The sequence below is a fragment of the Macrosteles quadrilineatus genome, unplaced genomic scaffold, assembly GCF_028750875.1.
Source record: "Macrosteles quadrilineatus isolate MER2022 unplaced genomic scaffold, UCM_ALF_1.0 Scaffold_2__2_contigs__length_208266976, whole genome shotgun sequence".
Classification (NCBI taxonomy): domain Eukaryota; kingdom Metazoa; phylum Arthropoda; class Insecta; order Hemiptera; family Cicadellidae; genus Macrosteles; species Macrosteles quadrilineatus.
Window position 1 is genome coordinate 110,186,627 of NW_026542595.1, and position 15,150 is coordinate 110,201,776.

Here is a 15,150-nt window from a genome sequence, read left to right on the forward strand (position 1 = left end):
CACTCAAAACATATATATTTACGCTTATACTGTTACTCACTAGACTGTAAATAACCAAAAATATAAATATACGAAATAAAGTAAATATACAAAAAAAAAAAGAATGATGACATTCGCCTATTGGGTCTGATGATGATTGGAGTGTCCAAATCGAAATCGATCACCACTTACCATCTTTTTTGTATATTTACTGTCTTGTGAGTAACAGTATAAACGTAAATATATGTTTTAAGTGTTATAAGACGTTTCTTTTATTTACTTTCCGTTAAATGTTTTGTAATTTGTGTTTTTTAAATTGTAAACTTTATGTATCGACCTGTACTTATATGTTGATGAAGACTCCCGTCGGATTTTTGACCAAATTCAACATGATTTTTTAAAGGATTTGATAATGGGTCTTTGTACCCGAAACTAGTCATCCATAGACTAAGACAAGACTAAAGGCGGACCAAGGTACGTAATCTATTATATAGGCCTATTTGAAATTACAGCTCCATAAGAGTTTTCTTTAATTTCAGGTTATGTCAACCAGAGGCGGTCTACGTTGATGAACCAGTATTAATGAGAGTGGATGTTGAAGAGGAAGAGGGATTCAAGGGTTTTGAGAGTGATGACTCTGATTCTCTAGATTTTACAGAGCCGACATCTTCCAGGTCATACAAGGGTTACCACCTTTGGTTAGAGAAAAATCGTGACAAACTCCTTCTCCCCAGGATAAATAGAGACAAAAAGGTCCATACTCAGAACTGTCCTGACAAAACGGAGAAGAAACGGAACGTTCAAACGGGAAGGTTTGAGCTTGGTTCATTCACTAAGAAGGTAAAAGTAAAATACCCCCGCCGCAGCAAACCTGCAGACTAAGCGAATTTCCATTAACCTGATTTGATTTACACTAAAATGCCTCCATAAAAATATCACATTTATTTCCTATTTAAATAGAATTAGTTTAACAAGTACTTAGGTTTGCTGCAACAGGGAGGGTAAAAAAGTTTTTTTTTTGTAAAATGTTAATAGTTTAGTATAAGAAATGAAAGTATTTTCCGAATTCGATCAAAATATGTTCATAAACAAGCAAACTACAACAGTTGACTTACCCTCCATGAGAATAAGATGGAAATTTTAAATTCACAGTTTTTTGGAATTTTCTCCGTAAGTATTAGGCACATAATAACACTTCAATATACTAAATTATTTGTTTTTTTAAGCTCTACAAAATGGTTTGGAAAGAAAATGCTAAATTTTAAAAGTTTTTAGGGTCAAAAATGGTAAAAACCAATTTTTGCCCCATAAAACCCCTTATCTTATCTTATCTGACAGGGGCAGGTCGAGACCTTAAAGCACTTCATCCGAAATCGAATTATTGCGCACCCCAGATACTTAATTGCTTTCTTGTTGACCTACAAGTTGAGGCGCCCAATGAATGCCTGTAGCTTCCCAATTAGTTCATCCTCAGGAAGAAATCTACCTCTAGCCATATTTCCAAGAGTTATCAATCTAGCGTCAGAGAGCTCAATACAATCAAAGAGTAAGTGATCAGCTGTCTCTTCTGACCTATCACAGTACCTACAGATCGGTTCACCATCATATAAGCCCATCCGTTGTAGATGTTTCCTGAATCTTCCATGACCAGTTATCAGTTCAACAATTAATTTAATTCTTCGTCTGTCTAGTCTCAAGAGGTCACAGGCAACCTTTTTGGAAGGCCTAAACAGAGTAAGCTTGCTGACCCTAAGAAGGGGAACATCGACCCAGCGTTTGCGATGCTTTTCCTTGGCCCATGACGCAATCGCAGAACATACACTGTTTCGTGAGATGCCACAGAAGGGTTGCGGGCCTAACAATGATGTCGCAGAGGCAGTATTTGCCAATCTGTCTGCAGCTTCATTTCCTTCAATGCCTGAGTGTCCTGGTACCCAGCAAAGCGTAAGGTCATTTCTCCTACCCAACTCAGACACAGAAGCAAGACAATCCCACACGAGCCTGGAGTTGAATTCGTAAGAGTTTAATGCTTTTAAGGTCGCTTGACTATCAGTAAAGATATTGATTGTTTTGTCTCTGATATCTTTGTTAAGATGTTCTTGAGCACAAACTAGAATGGCAGTGACCTCCGCTTGAAAGACAGTTGGGTACACCCCCATTGGAAGACAAATACCAGTGCCTCCATTCATCCAATGCACACCTGCTCCAGTGCCCCCATTTTTGATCTTAGAACCATCAGTATAGCATTCTAAGTCACCTGTGGGTATGGGTCCTTTTCCGCCAGACCAATCCTTCCTATCTGGTATTAGTACTTTGAAAGGCTTTCCAAAGGAGTATTTTTTGGACATGTGATCTGAAGGTAAGTCCAATTCATCATTATGTACCACCTGAACAATTTTAGAGTGCCCTTTATTGTTCCCTGAGGCTATCCATAAGTTTTCGCATCTAAGGCGTTGGGCTGTTTTACTTGCTACCACCTTAATATGAATGTCAATAGGTAGCATGTCAAGCAGACAGTCAAGTGCCGCTCCAGGACAGCTACTTACTGCCCCAGTTATCATAATAAGAGCAAGCCTCTGAACTCCTGCTAAAGCTTTGACAGCTATAGTTGATTCCATCTTTGGCCACCACACAAGCGAACCATATGTAAGGGCGGGTCGAACAACAGATACATACAGCCAGTGCATAAGTTTAGGCTGTAACCCCCATGTGCCACTTACCATCCGCCTGCATGCCATAAGGGACCATTTGCCACGCTCAATGACTTTTTGAAGGTGTGGTCCCCAGTGAAGTGATCTGTCCAAAATTACACCAAGATACTTCACCTGATTCTGCAGCTCTATTACAGTACCCTGCAGTCTTAGTGGGCCGATCCCGTCCAGTTTCCTCCTTTTTGTGAAGGGTACCATTACAACTTTCCTGGGATTTATAGAGAGCCCAACATCCTGGCACCAACGGTCCACTACCCTTAAAGCTCTATTCATAAGGTCAGTTATGGTTCCGTGGAACTTTCCAACCACAAGGATTGCAACATCATCAGCATAACCTAAGGCGAAAACCCCACTTTCGTTGAGGGTCCTTATAAGGTCGTCTGCTACCAAATTCCAAAGTAGAGGAGAAAGAACCCCCCCCTGAGGACATCCTCGAGTAGTTCTTGCCTCGATCGTATCATTGTGGAGTGAGAGCCTAACCTTCCTACTGAGAAGCAAGGATTCAATCCATCTACATATTATACCGTGAAAACCTCTTGCTCTCACCGCATTAAGAATCGCTGGAGTACCAGTATTGTCAAAAGCACCTTGAATATCGAGAAAGGCACCCAGGGCCACTTCACTGCTCTCTAGAGCTTTCTCAATCTTGCTTACAAGTTGGTGCAACGCAGTCTCGCATGATCTTCCTGAGACATACGCCTGCTGATTAATATGTAAAGGATGTGTCCTAAGAGCTGTATCCATCATATATCTTGAGACCAACTTCTCTAGGATCTTAAGAAAGAAAGAAGATAGAGAAATGGGTCTGAATGACTTAGGGTCAGTGTAACTATCCCTTCCTGGTTTAGGAATAAATGCGATACGCGAATTACACCACCCTAAGGGAATGTGTCCTAACGCTAAGCTGGCTCTGAAAAGTTTACAGAGTGGGTGTATAATTGTATCAAGACCCTCCTGCAAACAAACAGGTCTTACCTCATCAGGACCCGGCGATTTGAAGGGTCGTAATAAGCCAACAGCCCATCTTACCTTGCTGAAGGTGACTATGCGGCAAGCAGTGCTCCACATAGAATGAGTGGCACGACGGCCCAGGTTAGGCCGCTCTGGACTCACCTCCTCCTGCTGCACTTCAGAAACAATACAACCAGGGAAATGAGTTTTTACCATAACCTTTAGTATTTCGGTAGGTTCAAAAGCCATTACACCATCCGGTCCCTCAACGGCACCCAAAGTAACATGCCTGTCTCTAACAAGTACCTTATGTATTCTAGAAGTATCCTTGATACTCTCTAAATTTCCACAAAAATTTTTCCATGAGAGCCTTTTGGCCTTACGTACTGCATGGTTATATTCTGTGAGAGTTGTATGGTATGTATCCCAATTATTGGTTATCTTTGCTCGCCTAAATTGGGCCCTTACTCTCTTCCTAAGAGAGGCAAGTTCAGGACCCCACCAACTAGCCCTGTTGCTCTTTCCCTTGCTCAAAGGACAATTATCCTCAAAGGATGTAACTATGCACCTAGTTAGACGATCTGCCGCCTCGTCAAGCGCATCAACTGTGTTAATAGGAGATGTATTCAGGTTCGAGGCAATTCTGCCCCGAAGATCAGCTCTGAAGGATGCCCAGTCGGTTTTAACTGGGCTCCTGAATAAGCGAACCTCGCCGCAGAAATTCCCCAACCCGAAGACAATGTGCCTATGATCAGACAGGGATGGCTCAAGGGACACTGACCAGTCAATAATCCTGTCAGCCATACCCGCCGAACACAGGGTAAGATCAATTACTGATTGGCCTATCCTGCTTAAAAAAGTTGGTTCTGAGCCTACATTTGCAACAAGTAGGCCGCAAGAAGCTATGTATTCTAGAAGTGACCTACCTCGGTTGTTAGTGTCCCTGCATCCCCAGGCCGTATTATGGGCATTGGAGTCGCAGCCTATCACGAGTTCAGATCCAGACTCGTGTGCGAGGTCGACCAATCTTCTGACCTCGGCCGATGGGAGCAGTCCATCGTCGCCCTGTGGCATGTAAACAGAGGCCAGCAGCAGATTTATGTTGGATTTAGTACATACAGTCTTAATTACTGTTACGTCCCTCGAACAAAGCTCTAGAACTGGATTACATTTTAGCCCCTCTTTAACCCAAATGCAAGTTCTAGGGTGTGGTACAGATGCAGAGAAGATGCTACCCTTTATAGTTCCCATCCCCGCAATTCTAAAATTATTGATCCAGGGTTCTTGAATCAAGGCATAATCTAAGGACTGCTTAACCGTGCTCAGACAGAACACAGCCGTGGCAGCCTTACTGTGTTGTAGGTTCGCTTGAAGGACCTGAGTCATCAGAGGGAGCACCAGAGATAACTCTGAGCTGTATTTTCCCCAGACCCAGATAGATAATCCAGCCACGATCTTTCAGAACCTGCGCATTCATTTCATCAATAGCAAGAACAAGAATCTGATGATCATCCTTCCTCTTCCCACCAATGACGCGCCAGTCCTTTGTCGTGACACCAGGATTTTGTCGCTCAATCTGAACAAACACTTTAGAGGCTTCGACCTTGGCCAAGCGCCTGTCAGTGCGTAGGAGCACTTTGGTCGTGCGCAACAGATCCTTATAGTCTGCTACAATGACCTCCATACTCCCCTCACTTCCCAGCGCCAGCTTCGGTGCCACCCTCTTTAGCCAGTCAGTTGTTTCAGAATTACCACAAGTTACGACAAGAGCACCCTTCTCATGGTAAATTTTTTCAAACTGATGAGGAATGTTGGCGCCGTCATCACCAAACACCAACTCCATCAGTTTGTCCTGCAACAAATCACATTCCTCAACAGAGAATCTCGCATCGGGATAGGCCGCTGGAGCTACTGCCAACTTGTGACCCACAAGCTGATCTCTGTAGCTGGCCTTTCCTGCAACGAGTCCATCTGCTGATTGATTAGAGTTTTTATTTCTCTTAGAAGGAGGATTTTGAGACGACCCAGGGTTACTATCGGATCCGGTTCTACGCATCGGTGATACGCCTGAACCTTCCCCAGGAGAACTCAAGGACTCTCGCTTCCTCTTTCTCCACTGTCTGTTAGGGATCCACGTGCCCTCAGCCTTTTTCTTTTCTCTAACAGACATATTGTACTCAGTTTTGGTCATAACTGTAAAAGTGATCTCAGAGTCGGACGAAACATCCGCCAGAGATGGAGAGTCGCCAGCACTGCTGGTGTTTAGTGGCTTATTCAGGTCTGCATCTAACCTGTGGCAAAGCTCAAGCACATCAGTAGATGAATTGGGTGGAGTTCTTGCTGTTAAAACTGCTGCATAAAACCCCTAATAAACCCCTGTTCCCAAAGTCCGATCATGCTGGTTCGCGAACTCGTTTGAATAAAAGTAGGTTTACACATTTGTACCAAATTTGATCAAAATCGGATGATTTTTGCTTGAGTTATCGCGCTAACGGACACATATATATGAATTTGAACGGATGGTGTTTTTGGTCTCTAGGGACCTCAAAACGAAAAAGTAAAACGGTCCCAGGTCCAGGTCTTACCATGAGTACTACGGTAATAACTTATTCCCTGTAGGGAAAATTCTCTAAAAGATATATTTTTCTTCCTAAATTTCAACCAAATTGTGATTTTGCAAAACACTCTTCACATTATAATTTATGTCAATATTAGGGGTTTTCCCCCCATGGATGATCTGAATAACTTAAACCAAGAGAGAATAAAACAATTGTTGTTGAATTCTATTTAGGCCTAAATAAATTTTATAGCTATTAAAATGTTTCATAACTTTTCTAGTGTATACAAATGAAATATTCTATTCAAGTTTTTTAGCTAAAAAAACACAAATAAATTTTTGGTCAAACTAATTTTTACAGTACACTCCCGGATAACTAATGGACATATATATATAATTAAAATATAAATATAAATAATTATTTATATAGCTTACATATTTATGTATACAAATTCGAACAGATGGTGTTTTTGACCTCAAAACTAAAAAGAAAATCGGTCCCGGGTCTAGGTATTACCATGAGACCTACGGTAATAGCTTATTCCCTATATGGGAAATTCGCTAAAATAAGGTTTGCATGAAAATTCCATTTGACAATTTTTCATTCCCTATGTATTGTTAAAACTTAAATTTTACAAGTAATGACTCCCTCGTTTAACCCCTAACATTATCACGTTCGCTACTGAGCGTCGCATATATGCGAAGCCGCGGTCATTGCCACAGACCGAGGTATACATTAAATGTATACAAATTTTGAATCTTACACATAGCGGTCTATGTGTAAAAAAACACATAACACATAAACACATAGCCGGTGCTGTCACTTGGTTAACAGTACTCACAGACCATGGGTGAAAACCTGTAAAACAGTGTTCATTTACATTGTAATACGCTGCATTCGTGTTTGTAAATAATTTATTCTTTTTTTTGTATTTTTTATAACCTTTTCAAATGTTACATATTTGCGACGCCCGGTCTACAGCGAAGACAATAGTGAAAATTATCATAGTTTTCTTGAAATAGCCCAAACGCCGCATATATTCGACAGTTCAATTTTGTTTGTGTTTTGAGGTGAAAGTAAGTAAAAAAAAAACAGATTATTCAAGAACAGTTTAGTTTATAACTGAACAAACATATAAGCTACATAGAATAATGCAGCACACATACTGCATACATACATACAGTGATGCAGAAAAGTAAAGACCAGTTTTTCCAACCATCATATGACAACACCAATCATCATATCCACAGACCAAGCGACGCAGTTGTGCGTCAGACATCTCTGTAGACCACTGCAGGAAATTCAGTGCCTTCAAATAGACCGTTACAAAGATATAAGGATTTTAATAGCACTTAGAACCCCAACGCAGAATGCAAATATGCGACAGCAGTCTATGGGTTAAACCGGCCGTCGCATATATTCGTTGCTGGTCCATGTGAATGAAAAATGTTGTACTATTGCAGTAGCGAATGTGTTAGAACCTATGTGACCTCTATATTAGCCCAGATTTTCGGAAATTTGGGTAGTCTCGGTCTCAACAAACTCGATAAATCTGGAAGTGTACTGTAATAGTAAATTATTTGTAATTGTTTAGAAAACTCAGTAAAGTGTGCATATTTGATTTCAGAATGACACAACATATCATTCAAAAAAGCAGCCAGTTTTACGTCAACAAGAAGAAAAAGAACTTCTAATGTATGTCCTCGAAAAAGCAAAAAAAGGAGAGGACGTTAAACGCACAGAAGTTATTGACATAGTTTCAAACTTTATAAAATCCGATAACCGCAAAAACCCTTTTAGGAATGGAGAACCTGGGGACAAATGGTTTACTTTTTTCCGAAGAAGACATAACCAATATTTCTTGAAGCTTAAACCAAAACCATTGAGCATTTTAGAAAGAATTGTAAGTATAAAATCAAATGTTTGTTTCAACAACTCTTTGAAAATAAAAGGGAGTTTTAAATTTGCAGTCTATTCTATCATGACCATAGTAAAACGAGTAAATCCGTGGCGCTACCGACTGAGCCACCAACTCTCCGATCACTACAATTTTAATACGCCTTTTGACAATTTATTTTGATTGAACCACTAACCTCTTTAAGTTAGGGCTGTATCTGTTGTATGTTGAAAAAAATTAAATGTTAATTTAGTGGTTGAGGTGTTTAAATAGTCCTAAATATTTCAGGGCTTCACTATGAAAGTACTGAACACAATATTTTACAATAACTCAGTAGTCAGGACACATAATCCCAAAAGACACAATAAGAAACCTGAGGCAAATACAAGAAAAAAGAAATCAGAAAAAACTAAAACTAAACCCAGAAGAAACGGTGAAAGTGGATTGGAAAATGAGGACAAAACAAATTTTAAAATATCGGAAGTGAATTGCTCAAATACGCTCGATCAAGAATCTCAAGTCATGGACACCAATGAGAAATGGTGAGTTTTACTTACCGGTACTGGTTTTTTTTGTTAGGCCTACTGAGTTATATCAGGGAGGCTTTAGTAACAAAGCTACACAGATCACCTCACTCCTTTCTACACTCATCCTTCCCTCATATTTGGATTAAAATACGCACATAGGTGGTGTCCAACAATATAAACGTAACTCATGGATCCCTGGCTCATACGTGTCACAATGTGTTTGAGCATTATGAATATTTCAAACACCAAAACGAAATTGCCTTCAAAACAACTTTTAAACATTTTTTCTAGCATTTGCTGTTTTGTAGTTAAAGTTCATTTACATAATAAACAATAAGGACTTTTTGGGTAAAGTAAAAATACTGAAAAGACACAAATTAATTCATTATACATATATCTATTTTGTATTAAAGTTTGATGAATTTTCTGACATTCAGTTTACATTGTTCGAATTTTTAACTCAAAAGATTGTTTTTAAAACTCTATACAAAAACTTAATTTTTGCTGTGGCTTTAGCTGCGTAATATTGGACACGTTTTTCAAAGATTTTGGTTTTAGCGAGCTAAGAACAAGGGTTTTTTACCTTGGCAAAAAATGTTATAAGCAAGCTAAAAATGATTTGTTTTCATAGGAATACGTAGAATAAAACAAAAGAAATTTTGATATACTCCGTGTTTTTCTTCGTAGTTTGGTTACTATTCAATAGAGCTCCAAACTTGAGTGTCTAAACTTTTATCCCAACAGTGTACCTCTAGTTCATCAGCTTTCTTACCCTGTTAGTATTTCATAGGATTCTATTCATTACTGGATGTGCTACTGATTGCAAAACAATAGATAGTGCATGTTCCTAATTTGTAGCCTACTATCTGATCACCTGTCATACCCTAGGCTACCTCCATACTCTAGTCCAGTGGTCACCAATTAAATGTAATGGAGGTCCATCCCAAGTGTCTATAATCCTGTCACGGTCTGCACAAGCCAGGAGGGGGGTCCGGGGGCTCCCCCCCGGAAAAAATTTAAAAATTTCAGTTAAAATGGTGTGATTTAAGCCTATTTGCGCATGCTATTTGTAAAATTTTTTGTTGCCTAAATACCATATAAAAGTTTGAATTTATTAGAAAATAGCCTATTGTTTAGGTTTAAAAAAATCACAAATTATAAATTGTGTCATCAAATTTAATTTCACTTAGAACACATAAAGATATACATATAGATATATATATAGAATACATAAAGATTACTCACATATGAGTATTCAAACTTAGTGAGAGAAATGGCATTTTTTATTCTGGGCCACTTCTTTAAAGTTTGGAATGAGTCCTGTGCAGCTGATTCTCATCAGGTTGTTGAGGTGGCTGTCACTGAGACGAGATCTGTATTTATTTTTGATAAAGTTCATCCTTGAAAATGCAGACTCACATGTGTACGTTGATCCAAACATTGTACAAAGTTTGATGGCCAAGTTTTTCAGTTCAGGATATTTTTCACTGCTCACATACTTGATCCAAAATAGCTCACACGAAAGTTCTTTCGGGACTTGTCTAAATTTGTCCTTCAGAGCAATGTCTTCCTGGAAATCTATTATTTCCATTTGCAGGGCTGCTTTATTACAATTCAAAACTACTGCTGCTTCATTGGTCCACTCTCCATTAGGCTTTAGAGAAAAACAGTTATTTAGGACTTGAACCACATTCCCTATTTTGTCAAAGTCACTAAATCGAGCTTCGAACTCAGATTTGAGGTCGTTTAAAAAGTTTACAAACTGTTTCATGTCAATAATGTCGTCGGTTTCACAAACTGAGTTCAGGCTGGGAAAGTGCACACGTTCGTTACTGATATCTTCACACCAAAGAACAACCTTTCTCGTAAAGCTTCTAATTTCTGAGAGAAGTTCACACACAAGAAGTCCTTTCCCTTGAATCTTTAAGTTTAACATATTGAAATGTCTGAAGACATCTGTCAGGAAAGCTATTTTTGGGATAGTGTCTTCTGTATCAAGCAGAAAGCCCAAGTGTTCATTTGCAACTTCTTCACTACACTCTGAAAGAAATACTTTTATGTCCTCCATAACAGCAAAAAACCGTTGAAGTACAAATCCTTTGCTCAGCCACCTTACGTTGTTGTGAAGTAATAAATCGTCAAACTGTGCTTCAGTTTCCTCAAGAAGTGATTTGAATTGACGGTGCCTAAGTGAAGACTTTGATCGAATGAAGTTAATGATCTTAACTACAGTTTGCATTGTACCTTCAAGAGCAGGATTCAGTTTGCAACACAACACACTTTGATGGATAATACAGTGGTAGGCTAGCAAACTTTCATTAAATTTAGGGTCTGTTTTCATTCGACTTACCAAGCCTTTGTTTTTTCCTGTCATCGCACGAGCACCATCTGTCGTTACTGATATAATTTTTTTCAAATCCAAGTCAGCTTTCTCAAAATAGTCCATTAAAACATTGTACAAGTCCTCTCCGCGTGTTTGCCCTGATATTGGCAATATAGTTAACAATTCTTCCACAAACTGTTCTTTTTTAATGTCCAAAAACCTCACAAAAACAATCAATTGAGCTGTATCGGTAATGTCACATGATTCGTCTAATGCTAAAGCGTATCTGTCTGTAGCTGCTAGAATCTGTTTCAAGCTTTTAGAACTTTCTTCTGCTAAAACTTCAGTGTTTCGTGTGCTGGTAGATGCAGAAAGCGGCATGCGTCGAATAGTGTCAACAACGTCTTGTTTATTCTCAAATAACACGTTTCCTGCCTCAATCATGCATTCTTTGACTATATCTGCATCAGTAAACGGTTTCATATGTTTAGCGAGAGTCCACGAAATACGCAAAGAAGCCTCTGCACATCTTTCTTGGGCAGTCATTGTTCGATTTAATATCTGGGTACTAGCTAAGTAGTTCGAACGTAAACTCTCAATCTTAGACTTGCAAAGATCACTTCCTGTTGGGTATTTTGTATCAAACGGCTTGTGTTTAGTCTCAAAGTGTCGTTTAACGTTTGAACTCTTGACAACAGATACCGTTTGTTGACATATCAAACACACAGGCACAGCTCCACTTTTGTTTGGAAGTATAAACAAATACTGGTCCGTCCACTCTGGTAAAAACTGCCTATTTTCACTGTCTACTTTCCGCTTTTTGCTATCCATTGTAAGTAATTCGCACTACACTTTTTGCATAACTAACACACGGCAGGATGAATAATCAATGAGAGAACTAAACACCACATTAGTAAACAAACAGACGACGCGACATCGACAGTGCTGACTACAGCTGCTGAGCTAGTGCGAGTGCGGGCGGCCTGGCGATGCACTGGCGATGACGACGTGACGTGGCCACTGGGTGGGCGAGTTCAATTAGCGACGGAGGGGAGGAAGCGTAAAGAAAAAGCCGGTGCATAGCATCTCTTATAACGATTTTTATCTAGCGCGGAGTACGGCGAATTAACTATGAATTAACTATGTTTCGATAAAAATAGTTTTTTCGTATAAAATATTTTAATCTTTAATGGTTGGTACCGATATATCTTTAGGTTCAAATAAAGTTTAAATTCACTAAAAGATAAAAATACATAAAAAACACAGTTTGTGAATTCGAACTAACGGTCCGTAAAAAATCAGGCGGCGGTCCGGATCCGGACCGCGGTCCGCCATTTGGGGACCACTGCTCTAGTCCATAATATAATTTTAAATAACTATTTACCATGGTATGTTTGCATTGTATACATCTAATAGTATAGTGATATCCGTGGATAAGTAAAGTTATGTTTGGTTTTCCTGCTTTAAATTAAGTTTTAAGTTAATAAATGTAGAATAAATAAAGAGTTAAAATGTATCAACTTTCTTTCTTTAGTATTAGTTTATTTACATTCAATTATTTTCATGGAAACCAAAAATAAAAACCAGCTGTCTCAGCACACTCCCACATCATTAGTTAGTTGTTCTGGGCCCCTTTTTTCTTTCCGGAATTCACGCCAGAGACTTCAATGGGATACAACAAGTTAATAGGTCTGGTGATGTATTTCCCAGATCCTAACTTTAATTTGGCACTTCTTACGTTTCCATCAGCACTGACGTTAAGGACTTCTATTTTCCCAAGTCGCCATGTCCCTCTGGGTAATGTGTCGTGAACATGAACTACATCACCAACTTGTGGATGTTGGGTTGACAGAATTCTTCCTTGTTTGATATTATGTTGAGTTCTCTCCCTTAAACTCAACAGATAGTCTTTCTTCCAAATCTTCCAAAAGCTATTTAAGTTGTTGGTTCCCTTTTTCCACATCTTTAATAAGTCCGATTCAGTCACTTTAGAAATAAACTCCATGTCGTTTTCTTGACATTCATTCAAACTATTTACAAAACCATTTTTTCCATGGAAGTTAAGGAAGTGGCCAGGAGTTATAATAAAGTCAGTCAAACTTTGATCTGAGGAAGATACATAAACTAGTGGTCTTGAGTTGACAACAGCTTCTATTTCAATCATTACAGTGTCGAGTTGTGATTTAGTCAGAGTAACTGAACCAATACTCTTTCTTAAACATCTCTTTATCAAAGATATCAACCTCTCGTACATTCCTCCCATCCAAGGTGCAAACTCTGGGATGTAAGTAAATTCGATGTGGTTTTCACTTACATAAGACAGTAATTCTGGTGTATCGAGATGTTCAACAAACATATCATTCAAGAACGAGGAAGCCTTCTTAAACTGAGTAGCGTTGTCCAAGTAAATCTTCTTCGGAGTACCTCTTCTTCCCACAAACCTCCTGAGAGATGGTAAGAATTCTTCTGACGACAAGTTATTGGTGATCTCTAAATGAACAGCTCTCGTGACTAAACAGGTGAATATGCAACCGTAAACTTTTGAAACTTCAACTCTAGAAGCTTGAAAGGATTTAATGTAGAGAGGGCCAAAGTAGTCAAGTCCTGTAAATTGGAAAGGTATACTTTCAGTCACCCGTTCTGTTGGAAGCGAGGGTATTTGGGGCAGCTTGTATGGTCCACCTTCGTATTTTAAACATTTCAAACATTTTCGCAAAACTCTGTTGACTTCAGCTCTGCCATGGATTATCCAAAAGGATTTCCGAAGTTCCGAGAGAGTTTGTTGCACTCCCATGTGAAAAATCTTACAGTGACACTCTTCTATGAGCAGTTGAGTAAATAAATCGTTCTTTGGTAGAAGTATAGGGAACTTGCAACATTCTTCAAGGTCTGCATTTGAGATCCTACCCTTACATCTGATAAGTCCATTCATATCAACGAATAGGCCAAGTTGATTCTGCAATCTATCATACCTACCATCTCTTATATTACTTAGTGTTTCACTAAAACAAGTGTTTTGAACATGTTTGATCCACGATAAACGAGCATCTTTGAGTTCTTCAGATGTAGGAATAACATGATTTGGTTGTTTATTCCGTCTGCATCCACTTATAAACCTTTTACAAAAAACTGTTGTCAAAATCAGTTTCGAAAGTAATGAAAACCTTTGTATATCTATGCCAAAAGGACTAGTTTCACTCACGTCTTCGGTCTTTGTAGTCAAGGTGACGACGTTTTCTTCAATAGTTTCAACCATATCGTCTTCAGTTAATGGCTTGTTAAAATCAGAAGACCAATCCGGCCACAAGTCTTGACTACAAGACAGCCATTGTGGACCTGACCACCATTCATTGCAGTGTTTCAGATTATCCACCGTTTTACCTCGAGTCGCCATATCAGCTGGATTTTCGTCAGTAGGAACGTATCTAAATTGCGTCTCGGTGTTGGTTTTGATCTCCATTACTCTTCTCTCCACAAACTTAGGAAGCAGCTTTGTTGTGCTAATCCAACGTAACACGCATTGTGAATCAGTCCACAGTATCTTATTTACAACAGGAAATTTTAAGGATTCTTCCACAAAACGTAATGCTCTTGTTCCAATCAACACTCCTAAAAGTTCGAGTCTTGGAAGGGTAATTTTCGGCTTTGACTTTGGAGTTAAATGGCTTTTACAAAACATGAGAGTCACTTTGACAGTCTCCTTACTAATTAATTTGATATACACAGCACACGAATATACATCCTTTGATGCATCCGTAAAACAATGGAGCTCTACATGATCTGCTCGTAATCCTGCGAATCGAGGAATAGAAACTTCAGTTGCTTTAATAATATCATCACATATAATATTCCATTCCCTACATTTAGGCTCATCTAGTAATTCGTCCCAATCCAAATTGTCTTCCCACAACTGTTTGAGAAAGATTTTAGCCTTCAGTGTTACAGGGGATAATAACCCTAAGGGATCAAAAACGGATGATATAGTACTTAAAACTTGTCTTTTTGAAATAGGTTTGTTTCTGTCATTGTTAACAGGTTTTATGTGAAGATTGTCAAGATTGGTGTTCCATCTTAATCCAAGAACATTAACATCAGTAGGATTCTCAGTTGTAGTTTTTTCCATTGGTATTTGTGTCATTAGTGTCTTTGAGTTTGAAGACCAACATCTAAGGTTCATGTTAATATCAGAGAACAAACTAGAAGC

General features: G+C 38.9%; 1 protein-coding gene across 1 annotated transcript in view; it reads left to right on the top strand.

The window, feature by feature from the left end:
* The window catches only part of LOC128985465 (uncharacterized), a 46,872-nt gene that overhangs the window by 9,746 nt on the left and 21,976 nt on the right, over positions 1 to 15,150 (top strand). Inside the window, exons 3-5 of the mRNA XM_054404959.1 lie at positions 519 to 819; positions 7,827 to 8,102; positions 8,385 to 8,638. Of these exons, the coding sequence (XP_054260934.1) occupies positions 519 to 819; positions 7,827 to 8,102; positions 8,385 to 8,638 (831 nt within the window). The remainder of the gene's footprint in view (positions 1 to 518; positions 820 to 7,826; positions 8,103 to 8,384; positions 8,639 to 15,150) is intronic.